Source organism: Phascolarctos cinereus, unplaced genomic scaffold (assembly GCF_003287225.1).
Source record: "Phascolarctos cinereus isolate Bilbo 61053 unplaced genomic scaffold, phaCin_HiC Scaffold_5;HRSCAF=322, whole genome shotgun sequence".
Lineage (NCBI taxonomy): Eukaryota > Metazoa > Chordata > Mammalia > Diprotodontia > Phascolarctidae > Phascolarctos > Phascolarctos cinereus.
In genome coordinates, this window is record NW_027555958.1 from 323,308,964 (window position 1) to 323,330,339 (window position 21,376).

At 47.3% G+C, this 21,376-nt stretch overlaps 2 protein-coding genes across 2 annotated transcripts in view; one reads left to right on the forward strand and one right to left on the reverse strand.

Moving 5' to 3' along the window:
• Positions 1-5,452, reverse strand: part of DCST2 (DC-STAMP domain containing 2) — a gene marked incomplete at its 5' end in the record, with an annotated part of 12,546 nt that extends 7,094 nt beyond the window's left edge. The window contains 7 exons of the mRNA XM_020991621.2: positions 58-215; positions 1,240-1,453; positions 1,931-1,996; positions 2,294-2,491; positions 3,165-3,266; positions 4,210-4,380; positions 5,179-5,452. Of these exons, the coding sequence (XP_020847280.2) occupies positions 58-215; positions 1,240-1,453; positions 1,931-1,996; positions 2,294-2,491; positions 3,165-3,266; positions 4,210-4,380; positions 5,179-5,452 (1,183 nt within the window). The remainder of the gene's footprint in view (positions 1-57; positions 216-1,239; positions 1,454-1,930; positions 1,997-2,293; positions 2,492-3,164; positions 3,267-4,209; positions 4,381-5,178) is intronic.
• A 173-nt stretch (positions 5,453-5,625) lies between these two features.
• Positions 5,626-21,230, forward strand: DCST1 (DC-STAMP domain containing 1). The gene is made up of 16 exons (XM_020991890.2): positions 5,626-5,929; positions 6,186-6,311; positions 6,888-6,962; positions 8,375-8,503; positions 9,223-9,362; positions 10,348-10,558; positions 10,833-10,976; positions 11,402-11,523; positions 12,285-12,442; positions 14,984-15,083; positions 15,248-15,343; positions 15,605-15,731; positions 15,984-16,100; positions 17,304-17,446; positions 17,702-17,815; positions 20,850-21,230. The coding sequence occupies exons 1-16, from the start codon at positions 5,860-5,862 to the stop codon at positions 21,099-21,101; spliced, it is 2,124 nt and encodes a 707-aa protein (XP_020847549.1). The 5' UTR covers positions 5,626-5,859; the 3' UTR covers positions 21,102-21,230.
• Positions 21,231-21,376: the final 146 nt, after the last annotated feature.

The window sequence follows — 21,376 nt, forward strand, 5'->3', positions numbered from 1 at the left end:
AGACATCACCTAATACTGTCTTCAGGAAACTTCTGTCTTTTAGAGCTACACAATCACCTGGCCGGATATATCGGGTGCATTCCCTGAGGCTCAGGGGCAGGACTGAAGGCAGACCAGCCTGGATCCGGCGGGCATCCATACGCATGAAGCGGTTGGTTATATAGATGTTGTCAAAGTTGTCCTGAGTCAGGTAATAGTAGCGGTAGAAGAGGGCTCTGGAGGAGGAAGAGGTGAGGAAGATCTCAGAGCCCTTTAGGGCCTCATTCCTAAGACAGGTCCAGAGCTGGGACTGCCCACCCTAGGAATTTGTACAACGCTTGGTAAGTTTGAGAACTGGACCCTCTGCCACCCCCACCACTGTCCTTTTGAGGTTATGGACCTTTACTCTCACAAATGCAGCTTGATTTATAAATCTAGGCCATGGAGAGGGGGATTTTCTGGCATTAAAAAATATGTAAAAAAAAAGTTTAAAACAAACAAACGTGTGCTTATGAAGAGGAAGATAAGCCATGATATAAATAATCAGTCTTAATCCAAGAAAGCAGATGATGAAACATACTTCCTTCCTCTCCATGAAGAGGTGGAGTACTACAGGTACAGAATATGACATACATTGTCAGAGATACTGCAGGAGGCAGTTAGCTGGTGCTAAGCCCAGAGTGCTGGGCTTAGAGTCAGGAAGATCTGAGTTCATATACAGCCTCAGACATATCTTAGCTATGTGACCTTGGGCAAGTCACTTAACCTCAGTTTGCCTCAGTTTCCTTAACTGTAAAATTGGGATAATAATAAAACCTACTTCCCAAGTTATTGTGAGAATCAAATGCAATAATATTTATAAGACATTTAGTACAATGTCTGGCATATAGCAGTTGCTATATAGTTGCTAATTATTATTATTATTATTACTATCACAGTAATGTTTCTAATGTCAATTGGTTTCCATAAAAAAAAGTTTTTCTTTGTTACAGGAGAGGTTTCACTGGGAGGAGATATTGGAAAATGTCTAAGCAAAGCATTAATGAAACTAAAAAATGAAGAAAAAAAACCCAACCAAACAACCAAGCTGTACCCCAGACAGGTTCATACCTTCCTACCCCTGGTCCTAGGTTTGGATTGATCAGTATCAAACTGGAAACTCCTTCTAAGAAATGTCAGATGCCCCTCTCACTACAGGACCTCTGAGACTTTGAAACCTCCCACTCCCTGCTCCCAGATCCATGCTTTCCACGTTCTTACTGGATATAGAGGAAAATTAACAGTAGCGGAGTGGTGTGGCCAAGCAGGGCCAGGGTCTCCCTGATGGGATGTAGCCTCAGGTTGACAGCCTCTCGAAGGTCAAAGGCCACCTGAGACAGGCTTCGGGAAGAGTTGAGATTCACTTTGAAGTGATGGGAGGATGTGACGTTGAACTCAAACTCCTTACGCACACGGTTAATCAATTGAATCACCGCTGGAAGAGGTAACAGGAATAAGAAGTGAGCAGTCAGGGCAAGGGCACAATCCATCGAAAAGGAGAGATCAAGTATGAAAGATGTCAGTCACTTCCACGAATGAAAAAACCCATCTGGGTGGGAGGAGGTATCCATTCACTCCTTCAAACATTAAGCACCTGCTAGGTGCCAGGCACTGTGATGGGGTAGAGGGTAAGGATGGACATGCCAAGCTACAAAGATAAATAAAACAAAGTCTTTTGCCTTTAACTTGACCTCAAAAGGAGATCTAACACATAAAAGTGTTTTGTGTTAGAATATATCACATGTGCATCTGGACCCACAGGGTAGCATCCTATGGAATATGAATGAAAAGGAAGAGGGACCTCAGGAATTGAGAAGCAGCCCTGAGAATAATGATTGCCCAACCTGAAGAGATCAGCTTATTGGCAATTGGGGAGCACCTCTGGGGTAGGAAATAGGGCAGGGTGACTCACGGGTGCCAATGGTGGTCCGCAAGAATGGCTGTAGATAGCGGGGGATAACGCAGAACAGCTGGGTCACTGGGAAGGGCAGAGGGGTGAGAGGACGGCAAAATCAGAAGGAGGAACAGATCGATGGGGTCACTTATCTCCCAGTATCAGCCACATTCTTCAATGACCCTGTTACTTTTCACTCTTCACCTCTATTGGTCTCCCTTCTTGGTTTTATGTCCTCCCCATTGAACCCAAGTCCCTACCAGCCCCATCCCTCATCCTTTCCTCATTGTCTCTTCTCCACCCTGACCACCTACTTCTACCCCCCAATCTCATGACACACAGTGATTTCCCCAACCACCTTTACAGTGGGCCCATCCTTACCAGTGGCCAGACCACAGAGGAGCAACTTGAAAGGCATGAGGATATAGCAGAGGTGGTAGAACTGGGGCACCGCCTTCATGCAGCGATCCTTGGCATCATCAAAGATCTTAGCACATTTCCCGTAGGGTGAGCCTAGCTCAGAATTGCACACATCGCCAATGTGCAAAAGCCAGTACCACACATTTCGCAGGGCCCTGACTAAGGAGAGGAGGGTGGGTAGAGTGAGCATCCGATAAATAACTTGCTGGACACATAAATAGATGGATGGATAGATGGATGGGTGGATGGATGAATAGGTGGATGGATTGCCATTATCCTCTCATACATTTTCTCTCTCTTACATAGAACCCACCTATAACTAATCCTCTTCCTTATGTAACAAGGTGGATCCAGAAAACAAGGGAAGATAGAGGGGGAAGTGGGCAGCTAGGTGGCAAAAGAGTACAGGATTTGGGTCAGGAAGATGTGAGTTCAAATCCAGCCTCAGACACTTACTAGCTATGTCACTTAACCTCTGCCTGCTTCAGGTGTTGTTGTTGTTGTTGTTGTTGTTTTGGTGAGGCAATCGGGGTTAAGTGACATGCCCAGGGTCACACAGCTAGTAAGGGTCAAGTGTCTGTGCCCAGATTTGAACTCAGGTCCTCCCGACTCGAGGGCTGGTTCTCTATCCACTGCACCACCTAGCTGCCCCTGTGGTTGGTTTTTTTTTTTAGATTGGGTCAGTCAAATGGAATATAAGAGGGACCATTGGGAGAGTGGCCCAGACCAAAGATGAACACAACAGAGAGAAGACTTAAGAGGTGAGAGGATGAGGGAATTTCATTGTGCTTTTTGGCTATGAAAAGAGTATATTGTAGACAAATGAACTGACCCACGTGCTTCACGCCATCCATGATAGAACGGAAGAATTTCCGGATCCGGTCAGCCACCTCCTTGGCCTTCCCTGCAAGGGCCTTGATCTTTTTCAGGGCACCTAGTAAGAAATAGCAGGGGATAAAAGGACGTGGGGTGGGGAAATCCTTTCCATAGGTCTGAGCCCTGACCCCTGAGGTATAGGGGAGGTTGACCCATGGACTACCACTTGGTGTTTGGCAAGGGACACTGGATTCATAGTCAGAAGGCAGCCTTTGCCACTTACTAAGTGTGCTGACAGAGCCCAATCACTTAACCTCCCAAAACACTTTTAAAATGAGTATTACCAGAGCCCAAACTACACATTTTTTCCCCAGTAGCAGTAGTGGTACAGAGGATATTCCAACCTAAGTGAGGTCATTTTGGGAGAGGGGCAGCCTTGCCCTAGGGGTTAAGGAGGAAGGAAGGCCCTGGGGCAATTGAGCAGAAGGAATGTGACTCAGGGTGCTTCTGGCCACAGGATTAGCCAACAGACAGAATTCTGTAAGGGAAGTGAGTTCAGATGTTGGGGGGAGGAAGCACAGGCCCCTACCCATCTTCCCAAGCTAGTTATAACTGATATTTGCACTACCTCCCTTGCAGGGCAGTTGTGAAGAAAGCGCTTTGTTAACCTGAAAGCACCTCAGGAATGGGAGTGGTTACATCTCGGGGGATGGGAGAGGATGCCAAGATTTCATAGGATCATAGGATATAGAGCTGGAAGAGGCCTATTTGAATCCCTCATTTTACAGACGGGGAAACTGAAGCCCAGAGAGCAGAAGTAATTTGTCCAAGGTCACATAGGCTGTAGAATGAGCATTCGATTCCACATCATCTGGTTCCAAATCATCTCCATGAGACCACTAGACTACCCTCCTTTCCAAGACCCTTCATTATAAAGTAGAAACCATGATGCCAGATACCCAAGACACGGGGATTTTGAAGAGGGGGAGGTGAGAGCAGGAAAAAGGCAATAACTCTGGAGAAGGAGGTGAAGAGGGGGCCAGAAGGGAAGGAACTCTTACTGATTAGGGGCTGCCGGGCCCGCTGAAGCACCTCTGCACTCTGGTTAAGGGCCAGCTCTGCCCCACAAGCCACAGAATCACTCGCCCTACTGAAGTTTCTGATAATGTTGGCACAGGGGCCCTGCATAACCAGCCCGAAGGCTGCAATCAGCAGCAGTGTCCGGCCCTGTCCTGGTGGAGGTAATGAGCTCTCAGAATCCTCACTAGGGTATTACCCCAAACCCTTCTCAGACTCCAACCCCAACTTTCTTGTTCCTACGAGAACCCACTCTAAGGTGAACTGGGTTGGGATCTGGCTACTTTTCCACCCTCTCTAGCTGCTGATGCTGTTGCACTCCCCAGACCATCAGAGGCCACTCCTGGGAAGAGCTGAAGCACTCTGCTCTGCTTATCCTAGAGCCAGCCTTCCTCATCTTCCCCCCCCAAATCCAACCTTCCTCATCTTCACTCCAGGACCCAGCCTTCCTCATCTTCACTCCCAAATCCAACCTTCCTCATTTTTGCCCCAGGACCCAACCCTCCCCATCTTCACCCCCAAATTTAACCTTCCTTTTCTTTACCCCAGGATCCAACCTTCCTCATCTTCACCCCAGGATATGAGTTGCCTTATTTCTTGATTTGACCTCTTTGTGATTTTCCCTTCTCTAGCCATCACTCCCCTACATGTATTGTTTCCCTGATTAATACATAAGCTTCTTGAGATCAGGAACTATCATCTCTACTTTCTATTTGTATCCCCAGCACTTAATTCCAATTACTCTTCACCTCCACCCCCATTGTTCCTATGGCTGCCCCCTTGATGCCAGTGTACTCCCAGGTCCTGGCCCTCTTTGCAGTGATTCTTTCTCTCCTATACCCTAGGGTTCCCCTGGTCTTGATACCTCATCAGCCCTCTTTTCTTTTCTCTGAAGTGACAACCCAGCCTCTCTCTCTCTCTGTCCCCCCCTCACCCAATGTCGCTGGACTCACGAGAAAAGGCCTGAGGCAGCAGCAGCAGGACACTGATTCGAACGGAGCGGGAAAAGCCCATACCTAGGCCCAAGAAGATAGCTAGAGAGAGAGTGCCCACCAGGCAGGTCCAAGGACTGTGCCCCTGCACCAATAGGCCCAGAAGCCCATAGACTGTAGCCACGGCAAGGCCCAGGATAAAGCCACCCACGCTCTGAGCCACTTCTTGACCCTTGCTCCGCTCCCTTGCCCACAAAGGGACCTCTTTGCCAGCCATGGATTTGAGGTACAGCTTCTATATTCATCTGTTCATTGAGATGCCCACTGGGCTCTGCTCAGAGGCACCTCTTTTTTAAAGGAACCCCAAGCTTGGATCTACCAGACCCCTCCACCAATATTCTAAAGTTCTAGAATGTCTCTTAAAGAAGAGTTCCCTTTCCCACTTCACCTAGTTTCCAAGGTCAGGGGCTAGGGAGGGAGAGTCACATACCCTAAATCTTTCCTATCCTTGGAGCATTCCCTAGACCCTACTGGGAATCAAGGAGAAAAAGGGGATACGTATTCCCTCTTACTATAAAAGGAAGGGAAGGTTGAAGAGGTAGAATGATCTTCCCCCTTCCCCAACAGAACTCAAAATGAGGTCACAGAAGAGACAGTTGGGGGTGAAAAGGGATTATAAAAGCATCTAGTATAAGCAAGGTCATGGGAGGTAAACTGAGTCAAGCCAAGGAAGCTGGCTTGGAAGGTCAGAGGAAGACACCAGCCCATACCAGTAAGTCACATTCTCAGTGACACCCTTCCCTTCCTCCTTTACTGATCATCTCCACTATTGTCCCCTCAGCCCCTACCACTCTTCACTTAGTGTTCTCTCAGCCCCTGTTTCTGGAGTGCTTCTATTTTTCCCTACATCTCTAGCTGTACTAATTGCCCAATTGGACAAACCCAACCAAAGTCACTAGTATTGGACTGTACGCTGATAACCCCATGAGAAAAATGGGGTGGCATTTAGGCAGCACATTCCTTTATAGCTGTGAATCGGTTCCTGAGCTGGGGGCTGCCCACTCCCTGTGCCCGGTTTGTATGGAGAAAGCCAGGAGAATTTCCTGTCACTGCATTCCTACTGGGAGCCGGCACTGGAGGGCTCCTGGCTGTGGGTGAGTAGGTCACAGAACCACAGAATCCAAGAATTTGGGAGCTGGAAGTGACCTAAATTCCCCTCTAGTCCAGTACATAACACAAAAGACCTCCCACTGTCATATACCTAATAAGAGGGCAGCCACCTCAAGGCCTCTAATGAGGGGAAACTTACCTCCTCAGTCAATTCTACTTTTCACTTTGATTGTTAGAAGTTCTTTCCTGACATCAAGCTTAAACTGATCATTTTGCAACTGCTACACTTTCTTCCTATTTCTGCCCTCTGCCCTTCACGTAACAGCCCTTCAAATATTTAGAGACCGCTAGAATCTCTGTGCCTTCTCTTCTCCAGATGAAACATCCCAGTTGCTTCAGCCTATCCTCTTATGTTATGAACTAAAGGCCCTTCGTTTTGGCTGTCCTTCTGGAGGCACCTTCCAACTTCACAGTTTCCTTCTTCGAACATCCCTGGAGCCTCCTGCTCATCCCAGTAGGAATTATTTATAAGGAGAGGAGTGAGGACTAAGCAGACAGCAGAGGAGGATTTTCCTTTTCCTTTTAATGTTTCCTTTTAACGTTGACCCTCTGGTCCCCAGGTCTCGCCCATATTTTGCTGACCCCCATAAACCTCTATGAAGAGCAGAAGATAATGTTGATGTACAGCATGGTGGGTGAGTGCAAAAAGGTGTCATGTTATGACAGCAGCACCCAAGGCAGTAAATTTATGCTCAGCTATGAGTACCCTTCTGAGTCAAAGCCCTGTCTAGTGTGGAGAAAGGATCCAGAGGTCCAGAGGCAGAAGACTCCGAATCTGATAGAGATGACATAACATCTCTGCCCACAACACACAGTGGGACATTGGGAGAAGGACAGAATCATGGGGGGGCAGGTAATTGAGCTGGTTAGTTAGGTGGTAGTAGTAGTAGTAGTAGTAGTAGTAGTAGTAGTAGTAGTAGTAGTAGTAGTAGTATAGTAGTAGTAGTGATGGTAGTAGTGGTAGTGGTAGTATGGAGGACAGAATCATGAGAGGGCAGGTAGTTGAGCTGGTTAGTTAGGAGGAGGAAGAGGAGAAGGAGGAGGAAGAGTAATAGCAACCACGTTTGCAAAGCACTTTACATATGTAATCTTATTTGATTCTCAAAACAATCTTGCTAGGTTGTTGTTCAGTCATTTTCAGTCATGTCTGACTCTTTATGACACCATTTGGGGCTTTCTTGACAAAGATACTGGAGTGTTTTGCTATTTCCTCCTTCAGCTCCTTTTACAGATGAGGAAACTGAGACAAACAGAGTTAAGTGACTTGCCCAGGGTCACACAGCTGGTAAGTTTCTGAGGCTTGAACTCAGGTGTCCCTGTCTGAAAACCAGCCCTGTATACACTAAGGCACCTCCGGGGTGGCGGTAGGGGGTGAGAGGAAGCAATGCTCAGGGAAAGGTTCTTAGGGAGTGGGAATGGAGAGCAGTTTTGCTAACAATGGACCACACATGGAAAAGAAGAGGAGTAGGTGTTCCCTGGGGAAGACAGAATACAGAAATGAATGGATGAGGTCTAGATTCTCCCACCTGAGATGGAGAATCTGAATTGGAGCTCCTGATGGAGTAGAATCTCATGGATCAGAGAAATGTGTAACTAGAAGACACATCCCAGCATTTGGGGTGGATTCCACACAGAGAAATTATCAGGGGATATGGACAAGAGGCTTGTACGGGATGGATCTGATCTGTACTATCAGTCCACATCCGTGAGTTTGTGGATCCATTGATCATTCACTGAGCAATGCCTTTGTGCCTAGAACTGTGCTCAACATTATAGGAGATATAGAAAACACCTCCACACCTTCCAGGACCATCCAGTGCTATCCTGAGACACAACAAGAGAGGACTGAGGACTGACATGACTTCAGTGGTAGGTCAGATAAAGGGGAGCTCTTAGTGGGTTGAAGTAGCCAAGGAAGTCTTACTGATGAGACCAGGTGCAGAATGACAAAGCCCAGGAAGTGTCATGGCAGTACAACGGGCGCTGTCTGATACAGTAGACATTTCTCGCCTCCCCTGCCCCCTTCTCTTGTTTACTTTTTGGACAGGCCTGGGGGCCCTGGGCTGGGGCACATCGCCCTATATTCGCTGTGCCAGCCTTCTGCTGATCCCCAAAATGCTGGGCAAAGAGGGAAGACTGCTGGTGCTTGGCTACGTACTGGCTGCCATCTACGAGGGTGAGTGCCTGCCAGGCATTGGTATGGGACATGCTGTCAGGTAGAGGGCAGTCACTGGGAGGGACCAGCAAGAAAGATGGAATAATAGTTAATAATCATCCATCTAGCTTTCTAAAGTTTGCAAAGAAAAAAATAAAACAAAAGTAATGTTTGCAAAGCACTTTACAAATATTATCATAATTAATCCTCACAACAACCAATTGGTGGGTGCTATTATTACCCCCATCTTACAGATGAAGAAACTGAGGCAAGCAAGGTTAAGTGACTTACCCAGGGTGATTCAGCTAGTGTGTTTCTGCCATTTCCTTCTCCAGCTCATTTGACCGATGAGGAAACTGAGGCAAGCAAGGTTAGGTGACTCACCTAGGGTGACTCAGCTAGTATGTTTCTGAGCAGGATTTGAACATCCAGATTCCAAGTCATGGGCTCTCTCCGCTGTACCCCACCCCCAGACATGTGATGAAGACATCAGGATCATAGAATCTTAGATATTAGTTCTGCAAGGCAAGTTCCAGATCTTCAAGTCCAGACCCCTCATTTTACAAGTGAGGAAAATGAGAGCATAAGTGATTTACCCAGGGTCACATGTCTGGCAGGATCTGAAGAAACATGAAGCATATTGTATCCCAGGGTGCTGAGGTGGGCATTGAGGGGCCAAGCACTTAGCTACCTGAAATAAGAATTCTAGCCTCTCTCCCTTTGCGTCTTTCCCCTTCCAGGGCCTGTGGCCAATCTGCGGCACAACTTGGATGAAGTGGTGTCCTCTCTGGGCTGTACTGTGGAGCTGCAGATCAACCATACCCGCATGGCCTGGAGAGTCTCCACTTCTCCCCTGAGGACTGTGTTCAATGACCTTCTGGTCAGAGGACCATAGGGACACAGCTGGGAATAGGGGAAGGGCAGGATATAGGAGGGTTAGGGAGATTGAGAGAGAGGACATTTATAGGCCTGAGGGGTTGTAAAGTTAGGAGATGGGGGATCTGGAGAACTTAAGAGAGGGCTAAGGAATTACAAGGGTTATAGAGTCAGGCAACTAGGTGCCGCAGTGAATAGAGCTTTGGGTCTGGAATCAGGAAGACCTGAGTTCAGATCTAACTTCCAGACACTTACTAGCTGTGTGAAGGAGGAAGGAACCTCAGAAGCTGTCTATTCCAACCTTCTCCCCAAAGCATGAATGCCAATTACATAAGCAAGTCACTTTTCCCTGTTTGCCTCAGTTACCTCATCTGCAAAATGAGCTGGAGAAAGAAATGGCAAACCACTCCAATATCTCTGCCAAAAAAAGCAAAACAAAATACCAAAAATAGGAGCAAGAAGAGTGGGACACGACCGAAGATAACTCAACAACAACAAAGAGTTGGGGTGCTGGGAATCTGGAAACCTGGGGAAATAGGGAGTTAGGACTTTAGAAATGGAGGGATTTCAGAATTGGAAGAAGATGGGGGAATAGCACAGAAAGCATGTAAGGAGGCAGAAAAAGATGAATTTTTCTTTTTGTTTGTTTGGTTTTTCTGTTTTGTTTTGTGATGGTGGAGCTTGAGGAAAGGAGTGATAGGCTGCTACCACTGGAACTGGGGACTGGAATTCTATGGGAGGTGCAGGCCTAAAATGGGGAGGTTGGGGTTCAGGAGGGAGACTAAGAGCTTGGGAACTCCTAGAGGGCTGAGGATTAGGAGGAGAAGTAGCTGAGCCAGGCCCCAAGGGGTCTGCGGGGAGGACATGAAGGTTCTTTGTGTGAGGGGTTAGGAGAAGAGGGTGTTTTGGTCCAGGTGGAGCAGGGGTGGGGAGCTTGAAACTCTGAGGACTCCTTCCTCTGGCCTCACCACCACTTCCTCCACCCCCAGAAAAGAAAAGAAGAACTGAAATTTGATATTCAAAATATCTCGCAGTCCTTCAAAGAACTGGATGCCCAGGTGAAGAGTACCAGTGGCTATGAACCAGAGGCATCTAGGGAATTAAAGGGCCAGGGCCCCGAGGTCCGGACAAGACTTAAAGGGGTTAAGGCCATCTCCACTCAGAAGATCTATGAAGCCAAGACCAAGCTTCGCTGCCGCTGTGAGTGGGGAGGCCAGAAGGGCGCCTGGTTGGGGCCTCTGGCGCTAGTCTGAAAGAGCACATGGAAACAGGAGGCCTTTGCAGCCTTGGGCGGTGCCGGAGGGTTTGGGGGTATTCAGTCCACCTTGGGGGAAGTTGTAGGATTGAAGGAGGTGGGAACATGTCGCACACATTGCAGGAGGGGGGTGGGGTGGGGTCTGAGTTTGTGTTAGAAGCCCTGGGGATCTCTGGAATTTCTCTTCCCTCCTCCACCCCCTTCCACCCATCCCTCCAGACATCGTGAACGCAGCAATTCAAAGCTGCCACCGGTGGTTCGATCAGAAGCACGCCCGATGCATGCAGACAATCAAAGTCCCACTCTTTAGCCACCTCCTCTGCCTCCCCATGATGTTTAAGTTCTTGTGCAGTATCGCTAAGGGTTAGGACATGGGGTGGTGGGTGCAAAGGAGGAGGGGCCCACAGGGCACGGGGCCAGAATGGGAAAAGCCAGGAGTGGATTTGTGTGGCCCCTGGAAATGCTATGGTGGGGGAAGGGGGGGAGTGGTGAGGCAAGGAACGGGTTGTTGAGGGTGGAAAGGGAAGGGGGAAGGGGATCTCAGGAGTCATCTATTCTAACCTCCGACCTGAAGCATGAATGCCAGTTGCATAAGCCTCACCAGCTGGTCATCCAGATCCTTCTTATTCCTGTCTGAAGGCTAGCAAGCAGGACAATGGCTTGGAAAGGGAGCTAGGGGGCCAGAGAATGAGGGGTTCTGGCAAGGAGCTAGGCAGCGGCAGAGCCCCAGGGTAGAAGGTAGACTACCTGATTTATTTTTCTCATGCATTACCTCCTCTCTTCATCAGTAATGCAGCCCTGGTGCCAACATCGAATCCCGGTGGAAGGCAACTTTGGCCAGACCTATGATTCACTCAACCAGTCCATGCAAGGGCTGGGAGGGGAGTTCTCTGCCCAGTTAAAAATCAAGGTGGTTGTTGAAGAGTGAAAAGAGATCAGCCTGGTGATTGGTGTAAGGGGGAATAGAGGAGAAGGGAATAGAGAGGCAGGGTGGATGAAGTGACCTGGTGGGAATGAAACAGATAGAGACAAGGCAAGAGTAGGAGTAATAATAATAATAACAATAACTAGCCTTTATAAATGGGGCAGCTAGGTGGTGCCATAGTGCATAGAGCGCTGGGCCTGAAGCCAGGAAGACTGATCTTCCTGAATTCAAAGCCTCACTTACTATCTGTATGACCCTGGGCAAGTCACTTAACCCTGTCTGCCTCAGTTTCCTCATCTGTAAAATGAGCTGGAGAAGGAAATGGCAAACCACTCCAGTATCTCTGCCAAGAGAACCCCAGATCGGGTCACAAAGTATGGGACATGGCTGAAATTACTGGACAATGACAAAAGCATTTATATAGTGCTTTAAGGTTTTCAAAGCACTTTATAAACATCTCATTTAATCTTCACAAGAACCCTGGGAGGTAAGTGCTATTGTTATCCCTATTTTACAGATGAGGAAACAGAGAGGTTTAGTGACTTGCTCGGGGTTACCCAGCTAGCAAGTGTCTGGGGCCGGGTTTGGACTCAGGCTTTTCTGAGTCCAGACCCATTGCTAGGCCCACTCCAGATCTAGCTGCCTCAAAGAATAGCATCTACAGGAATTGAGGGAGGGGGTTATCTCAAGCTGGACCAATTTATCTTTCTCTCCCCACTCTCTCTGAATCCCTCTTCCTGCCCTAGAAAGAGAAGCAGACAGCCCTGCTGGGCATCAACGTGAGCAAGGCCCAGCTGAGAGAGGAAGTGAGGGATTACGTAGATTATCAGGTGGCCCAGCTGGACGGAGCCTTGGGGCTGCTTCGGATCCTGCTTTCCTGCACGTTCCTGTTGGTTTTCCAGGCGTGAGACAATCATTATCCATAGTATAATCATGACATCCACCGCAGTCCCTTGCTTGTGCACGCGATCTTCGCGCTCATCCTGGCCCTATCACATCCACAACCTCATGGGAACAGAGGGGCAGCCCTGGGGGCTCAGGAACTACAAGGAGACAGGATGGGCAGGGAGAGAGAGGAGGGAAGATGTGCATGTTGGGAGACCTTCCAAAGCTGAACGGACAGGGAGTCACAGAACCTAGGGATCTTGCAGCTGGGAGAGATGTCAGGGATCATTCAATCTAGTTCCCTTATTTTACGTGTGAAAAATTAGAGGCCCAGAGAGGAGAATTCATGATTTGCTCTTGAGTAACAGAACAGGAAAGGAGAACCCTGATCTTCTGAATTCTGTTCTAGAGCCTCTCATAGAATCATTTCATCATTGATCCTTAAAGCTCAAAGGGAGATTGAAATCATCTAATGACCAACCTCCTTATTCTATTGAGGCTTGTAAAGGTTAAGTGACTTGTCCAAGGTCATGAATCTATTTAAGTAGGGAGGCCAAAACTCAAACCCTGGTCTTCTAACTCATATCTGCCCCAATCGACTACATCTGAAGCCACTTTTACTCCTTATTTTGGATGCTGGCCATTTTGCCATTAACTTAAAAAAATATATTCCTGGGAATCTTCTTTTGCCTTGATTTCTATATCATCTGTAATGTCCAAAGCCTGCTTTCATTTCCTCCTGTATGATGATTGGTCAGCAATTTTCCCCCCATTTGGATCAAAGTCCTGAGCACCTCACCCAGGCACCACACCTACCTGGAGGCAAGCTGGCTCTTGGGAGTTTGCTTTGGCCTCTCCCTCCAACCACCTCACTCCTTCTTTCAAAGACCTTTGGACTCTCACTATCCCTTCTTGGATACTTCCCCTGACCCTTAAGTATTGGGGGGGGGGTTTATATGGGGAGTGGGATGTTGATTCTAAGGGTTAGCTCCTTAACAATAGGAATGGCTCCTGGGACAATACCTTGGCAGCCAGACTGTACCATGGGTCTCATCAGGCCTCTCTGCCCCAAGGCCACCTAAACTTTGATTTTCTCTCCAACACTCCCATCAAGGTATCTAGTCCTCTGCAGGCTTCCAGAGCCTCTACCTAACTCCATCTCCTGGCACTGGAAAATAGAGGTTATTCACCCTCCCTAGCTCAATCAATTAATAAGTCTTGTTACAAGACAAGAATGTGTGGGACATATAGTTCCCACTCTCAAAGAACTTAGTACATAGTTGGGGAGACTAGACACATATACAGAAAACAATCAGAATAACTATATAATACTGACTCTAAGTGTTGTAGTGTAGGAGAGAAAGATTGGGATGGACCAGAGGAATCAGGGAAGGCTTCTTGGAGATGGTAGGCCTTGAAGGTTAACTAGGCTTTGGCTGAGCCAAGAGGAAGGGGAAGGCATTGCAGTATAAGCAAAATCAGAGATGGAAACGTATTTGAAATCTATGTAGGACTGAAAAGTCAGGCCTGTCTTGGAAATAAGACTGGGCATGCAAGATGGGAACCGGTTTTGAAGAGTCTTGAAAGAGGCATATGGTGCAGTGTATAGAATGGATTGGAGTCAGGAGAGACTGGAATTAGGGAGACTAGCTAGAAGGCTGTTATAAAAATGCAAGCTTGAGATGAAGAGGCCCTGAACTACAGTGGTAGCAGTAAGGAAGGGATGAATACAAGAGATGTTTCTTTTGTAAAAAGTAAGTGAATGTTTTATTGCCATTCCTTTTTTATGTTGTGTGTCCTTTACATTATATGTCCTTTCCCAATAATAGCATGATATCTTCCCAATTCACTCCCAGTAGAACCCTTCCTTGCAACCAAAAAAGTAGAGACACGCAAAAAAGATTAGTACGTTGGTCATGTCTGCTTCATTCCATACTGGTACACCACTACTTCTCCACGAAGAGTCTTCTGAAGTCATGACTGGTGACCACATTGATCAAAAGTTTTTAATATTCGTCATTACTACATCACTGTCATCATTGTGTAAATTGTTCTCCTGGTTCTGCCATATCAGCTTGTACAAGTCTTTCCAAACCTCCTAGAATTCCAAAAGATGTTTCCAAGGAAGAAGTGACAGGACTAAATGATGTGACAGGTTGGACACAGGGGTGAAGGAACAAGGCGTTAGAGTTGAGCCCAAGAATTCTGGCCTGGGTGACTGGGGAGAATGGCAGTACCACTTGGGAAATGGAAAGGGGAGTCAGGGCAAAGATGATGAGTTCAGTCTTGTTGAATTTGTGGTGTGAGTGGGACAGTCCCATGGATATGTTGAGCTGGAATCTAGGAAGGCAAAGCTGGGTCCTAGAGAAAGGTTAGGTCTAGGTGCCTAGATTTGGAAGCCAACTGCCTAAAAGAGATAGCTGAAAAAATGAAAGCAAATGAGACAACCCCCCCCCCCAAGGAAAACAAGGAATAAGGAAGAGAAGCGCTTCACTTTGGAGAAAGTTAGGAAACAGCTGGGAAAAGGAAGCAGGGAAGGAGATGAGTTATTCTCCTTCAGGGCCTTCTCCTACACGGACTACTATTGCCGAGACATCCGTTTCGACAACATCTACATCAGTACCTACTTCCACCAGATTGATGACAGAAGGAAGAAGCTGGTGAGCAGGCATTGCCTGATAACCAACTGTCAGGCCAGGATGTGACCTTGGGCCCTAGAAACCCCCAGAAATCTTTCTGTGTGCTCGGAGATGGTTTCTATGTGGGTGGGGATAGGTTCAGAGGACTAAAACCACACCTGGTGCTCTTGGCTACTTCTCCACAGGGCAGAAGGAGTCTCCTGCCTCTCCGAAAAGCTGAGAAAGCCACCGTCATTTTCCCCTTCAAGCCAACCATCCAGGCAACTGAGATGAAGAATGTGGTGAGGAGGGTACTTCCAGGCCTAGGCATCTCCAGGCCCAGGCATAGGAGGGGGAATCTTGTCTTTAACTGGTAGGTGCCATAGGCCCCCAGAAGCCACTTGGAGGTATAAGAGGAATAGGGGAAGCAAATTGAATGTTCTGGCTCTCAGCCACTGGACTCCAAGGGTAAAATAAAGGTCAAAGCTTTGGGTTCCAACCTTGGTGCTTCCCCAGACGAGCCAAGCCCCTCTGGTGGTCTTCAAAGCCATCTAATCTTGTAGATTCGGGAATTGCTGGAATCCTTGCCAGTGCTGATGCTGTTGCTGATTCTATGTGTGTTGGACTGGGCCTTCTTTACCATCTTTGACACCATTAGCAAGCATTCCTTCCTACAGTACACCTTCAGCAGTAAGCCCTCTTCCCTTCTGCTCCTTAAAACTCTAGCCTTAAGGCCCTATTATTTCTCTGCTGGCTCCTCACTCTTTTGACCAAGATACTCACACTCCTAGGAAACCCAGGAACCTTCTCCCATCCCCCCACCCCTCTCCATCTCCCAAGGATAAGAGGCACAGCTCCCAGCAGCGCAGATAGCTTTGCCCTCCACACAGAGGCTCTCCTGACACTGATCCCTTTCCCCGTCTATGCCTACCCTGCTCCCAGGCAGTCATCATCTGGAAGTGAATGTAGGAGGAGATTCCATGTTGGCCAGACTCCTAAGAAAGACGATCGGGGCCCTAAACACATCCTCTGACCTTCTGATAGAGTCAAGCAACATGGGTGAGTGGATGGAGGAGAGTTCAGGCCAGAGTTAGCCAGGCTGGAGAATATTGTGATGGGTGAAATCTGAAATAACAGAGGAAACAAAAGTTTGAGCTTCTGAGCATATTGATTTATTAACCAATGCATACCAGTTGCATAACAGATCAGGACCAAGCCTTCTCAGCTTTGGCACTTGTGAATCACGAACCCAGGGGGAGACAGAATTTTATTGCATTAAAACGATTAATCAAATAAGACTAATTAATTAAATGAAAATGGTTAACCAGGATACAAAATTAGGTAATCTGATTCCTAATTGAAGGAAAGATTAGGTGCTTTCTGAGTTGGGAGGAGGAGAGCAAACAAGTGCAATTTCCTGAACTCAGAAAAAAGACGGGTCCCACTCCCCCCCACCAAGTGTCTGTATTCGATCAAAGGAACATGGAAACAATAACTGATTGACCAGTATGGGGCCATTTTTCTGATAAGATGAATGGGTTGCTTGAGATATATAATTGTGAGAAAACTCCTTGCATCAATCTTTGGATCTGACTGAGTTGCTGGTCAGCATAACCTAGGTCCTTACCTAAGGATTTCTTAGCAACCAGTAGAGGTGGTCCAGCTTCCCAGTCACGCAGGGCTAGGTTCAAACAATGTAATAAAGTTTTCTCACAATTCCCATAATTGAATAAAGTTTTCTCACAAGACAGAAACTGGACTAGACCCATAAATGAATAGAAAGGGAACTGAGCTAGCTCCAGAACTGAGTCACAAGGTGGAGTCAGTGTGCTTCACTAAAGTCCCATAATTCCCTTAGTATACTGAGTTGGGAGAGCAAAGATAGAGCAATTTAAAGGCAAGGAGATAGGATATCAAAATGATCAACTGCAGGAACTGGGGGTGGGAAATTAAGGGACCAAAGTCCCCCTCTCCTTCCTCAAAGCATGGTGAAGTAGGAAGAATATTGCAGAAGCTGAGTTGGCATCCTAGCTCTTTCACTTAAAGGCTGTGTGGTCTCAGGAAAGTCACCTATCTCTGAGGCTCAGTTTCCTCGTCTCAAAAGTGAGGGGAATTAAACTAGATGGCCTTTGAGTTTAGTCTAGGCCTACAGTTCTGTTATTCTTCTGTGAAAGGGCAGAAATACTGTTCCAGGAGCTGTTGTTTTGGCAGGGCTAAATTCTTCCAGGTGAACTTTTATATCCTGGGATCCTGCTTCCACAGCTTGCTTGCCCAAGCCAATGGGCATGAACTCCCAAGACTATACGAAGGCCTTTTTGCCTGCTGGCCTGCTGGTCCTGCTCTGCCTGACACAGGCCTTCAGCTACCGACTCCGAAGGGTCATTGCGGCCTTCTACTTCCCCAAGGTGACCAGGGCCCTTGCATCCTAAGCCTTAGACCCTCACTTCCCTAGCCTGTCACAGAATAGTGGGACTGCAGAGTCAGAGAAGACCCCTCTCTTTGGAGGCCTCCAAATGCTTCTCTCCAGCCCCAAGAAGACCCCAAGGTGGTGGGAAGCACTGCCCTCTCCAGCCCTCAGCTCAGAGGCTAGATATGATCTTGGCTTTCTGAACCTGTAAGGTATGGGGGAGACCCAAGGCACTTTCCTTTCCCACTCACAGAGAGAAAAGAAGCGAGTCCTGTTTTTCTACAATGAGCTTCTGAGAAAAAGGCTGGTCTTCACCAAATTTCGTCGGACTGTCATCAGGCAGAGGGCTCAAAAGCAGGGGAGGCCTGTGAGTCCAGAACTTCCATTTTCTCCCTTCTCCCCTGGGTGGGGCTGGAAGGACCAGGGCTGTAAGAGAGGACTCCTACTTTCAGTGTTTCACCAAGCATCAGCAAGTGTGTCATAGGATTTAGAGCCAGGAGGGACCTTAGAAATCACCTAGTCTAGTCTCAAATTTTACAGGACAGGAAAGAGGAAATCATTTATCCAAGTTCATACAAGGAAGCAAGTATCAGAAGCCAAATTTGAATCCAGACCTTCTGATTTCCAATGCAGTGCTTGTTCTGACATTAGCACTGAAGGTAGGATAGAAGGCAGAAGCAGGACAGTCCCGTCTCCTTTCTACTTCCTTCCTATACCCCCACTGTCTCTTCTCCCAGGAGCTTGCAACTTAATTAAAAGGAACAAGAAGGCACAGGACATATGGTAGCATAGCAGAAAAATCTGAGTACTGGAGCTGGAGTCAGCAAGACCTGAGTTCAAATCCTGCCTCAGACATCACAGCTGTATTACCCTGGACAAATCACTTTAACTCTCTCAGCCCTCAGTCTCTTCATCTGTAAAATGGGAACACCTACCTCAAAGGGTTGTTGTCAGGATCAAAGGAGATAATATACAGTAAATTATTTAGCCATCTTTAATCTCTATATGAAAGTTAACTATTATCATGTCACAATTAAATTCAATTCACTAAGTATTTAAGTGCTGTGCTAGGTACTTAGGAAATAGTCCCTGCCCTCAAGGAGTTCACATCCTAAAGTGGAAAACAGATATGAAAATTATTAGGTACATACATGATATAAACAGAGTAGATTGAAGGTAATCTCAGGGGCAGCTAGGTGGTGCCATAGTACACAGAGCACCTGGCCTGAAATCAGGGAGACTCATCTTCCCCAGTTCAAATCTGGCCTCGGACACTTACTAGCTGTGACCTTGAGGAAGTCACTTAACCCTGGTTGCCTCAGTTTCCTCATCTGTAAAAATGAGTTGGAGAAGGAAATAACAACCACTCCAGTATTTTTGCCAAGAAAACCCCAAATGGGGTCACGAAGGTCAGACATGACTGAAAGGACCCAACAATAACAACAACAAAATCTCAGAGGGGTATGCACTAGACTCTAGTTTTATAAGGTGAGATTTGAACTGAGTCTTGAGGGAAGCCATAGAAACTAAGAGAGGGAGGTAAGAAGGGAGAGCATTTTAGGCATGAAGGACAAGCAGTTCAAAGGTCTGAAGACAAAATACATAGTATGCCAAACACAGGACTTTATATTTGATCCTGATAGTAACAGGGAGCCTCTGGAGAAGTGAGGAGAAGAGTGGAGGTGATATGGTCAGACCTACATTTTAGGAAATTCATTTTGGCAGCTAAGTAGGGAATGGATTAGAGGGGGAAGAGATCTGAAGCAAGAGCACCAATTAGAAGGCTCTTGCAGCTGTCTAGGTAAAAGGCGTAATAGCTGGAGTGCTGAGAAGGGAATAAACATACATACATACATTTGTACGTATGTGTATATATGTTTACATGCACACATGTGTGCTGCATATGTATGTGTCTGTGTGTGTGCATACACATACATGTTGTGAAGATAGAAATGACAAGATTTGGCTATGTTATAGAATATGTGAGTCAAGTGAGTTAGGAGTTAGGAATGACAACAAGCCTGGGTAATTAGGAGGAGGATGATAGGGAAGTTGAGGAAAGGGCAAAGTTGGAGAAGGGGAGATAATGAGTTCTGTTTGGGGCATGTTAAGTTTTTGAGCTGTCTGTGAGACATCCAATTCAAGATGTCCAAAAAGGGGTTGATGATGTGGGCTAGGAGGAAAACCAGGGCTGGATATGAAATAATAATAAATGCTAGCATCTATATAACACTTTAAGGTTTACAAAGCACTGTACATTTTATCTTGCATGATCCTCACAAGAACTCTGGGAGGTAGGTGCCATTATTATCCCCATTTTACAGATAAGGAAACTGAGGCTGAGAGGTTCAATAACTCGTCCACGGTCACACAGGTAAGTAGGTGTCTGTGGCAGATTTTAATTCAAGTCTTCCTGACTCCAAGTCTAGTGCTTTTACCCACTGTGCCACGTAACTGCCTAGGAATCATTTGCAGAGGTGATACCTGAAGCCCTTGGGAGCTCATGAGAACACTGACTTGTTATAAAGGAAAAACAGAAGAAGGCATAGTGGTCTTCCAGGCCTTGAGGACACCCATTGTGAACTGAGTATGACATGGATGAAGGGCCAGCTAGGGAGACTGAGAAGGGGCAGTCAGAGAGGTAGAAGGAAAACCAGAAGAGAACAGTGTCCCAAAAGCCTAGAGAGGAGACACAAGCATGTATTAAGCACCTAACAGGAGCCAAGCACTGTGCTTAGTGTGGGCATACACAGGCAAAAAAAAAATACTAAAACCAACTCTTTTCTAAAGGAGGTTACAATGGAAGGAGGGAAACAACATGAAAATTACATATAAATAAGTTATATTCAGAATAAAGTATCAGATACTGCAGAGGTCAAGGAGGATGAGGATTGAAAAGAACCATTCTATTTGGCAATTAAAGAGATCACTGGTTCCCTTACAGAGAGCTGGATAGACAAAACAATGATAATATTTATACAGGGTTTAAGGTTTACAAAGTGATTTGCAAATATTATCCCATTCTGTCCTCACAACAACCCTGAGAGTTAGGTGCTATTATTCTTCCCATGTTATTGATAAGGAAACAGGCCAATTGTGGTTAGGTAACTTTTTCAGCGTCATGCAGAAAAGTATTTGAGGTTGGATTTGAATTTGCCAACTGATGAGATGTCAGAGGTGAGGAACAGAGGATAACCCTGGATTGCAAGTGTCATTGTCTCCATTTCACAGAGACGTGAAGTTATTCGCTCATGGTCATACAGCTAGGAAATGTGGGAAGCTGAATTCAAACCTAGATCTCTGTGACTCCTATTTACCCCTCCACAAGGGGGCCCCGCCCCTTTTCTACGAGCACCAGCCATAGGAGAGCATTGAAGGGCTGCTCTTTCTCTCCTCGACAGCGCCACCGTCTGGCGGACTGGTGTTACCGCCACTGCCGCTTTCTGTGGCACTTCCTGCGCAGGCGCTGCGTGGTGTGCCAGGCCCCCGAGACGTCCGAGTCCTGGGTCTGCCCGACCCCAGGCTGCGGGGCCGTGTACTGTGCCTCGTGCTGGATAGACATGGGGAAGAAGTGCCCGGCGTGCACTCCCCGCGACGAGCTCTCCTCCTCAGCTTACAGCAACAGCTCGGACGACGCCACCTATGCGGAGTGAGGGGGAGCCGGGCAGGAAGGGGCCAGTCGATACTCGTGTGTCCGCCCCATTCCCAACGTGCCTCGCTCGGCCTGGCCCTGCCCTGTCTTCTCTTCCAAACTCTGTTCAATAAAGCTGCCTTCTTGCAAAGTGGGTCTGGTCAAATCGAGGAGAACCGGGGGAAGGAAGGGTCGGCTGGGCTCCCAAAGGCGCCGCCTAACCGGTCCCGACCCCTTGGGGCTGCTCCGGCTGACCCCACCCAGGCTGGGCTGAATTAGGGAGCCACGGTGGGGTCA

Coding starts and splice junctions, on each gene's coding strand:
- DCST1 (XM_020991890.2), top strand. CDS start 5,860: ATGGGAGGTAAACTGAGTCAAGCCAAGGAAGCTGGCTTGGAAGGTCAG. Junction 6,963..8,374: donor GTTGATGTACAGCATGGTGG/GTGAGTGCAAAA, acceptor CTTTTTGGACAG/GCCTGGGGGCCCTGGGCTGG. Junction 15,344..15,604: donor CAACTGAGATGAAGAATGTG/GTGAGGAGGGTA, acceptor CTAATCTTGTAG/ATTCGGGAATTGCTGGAATC.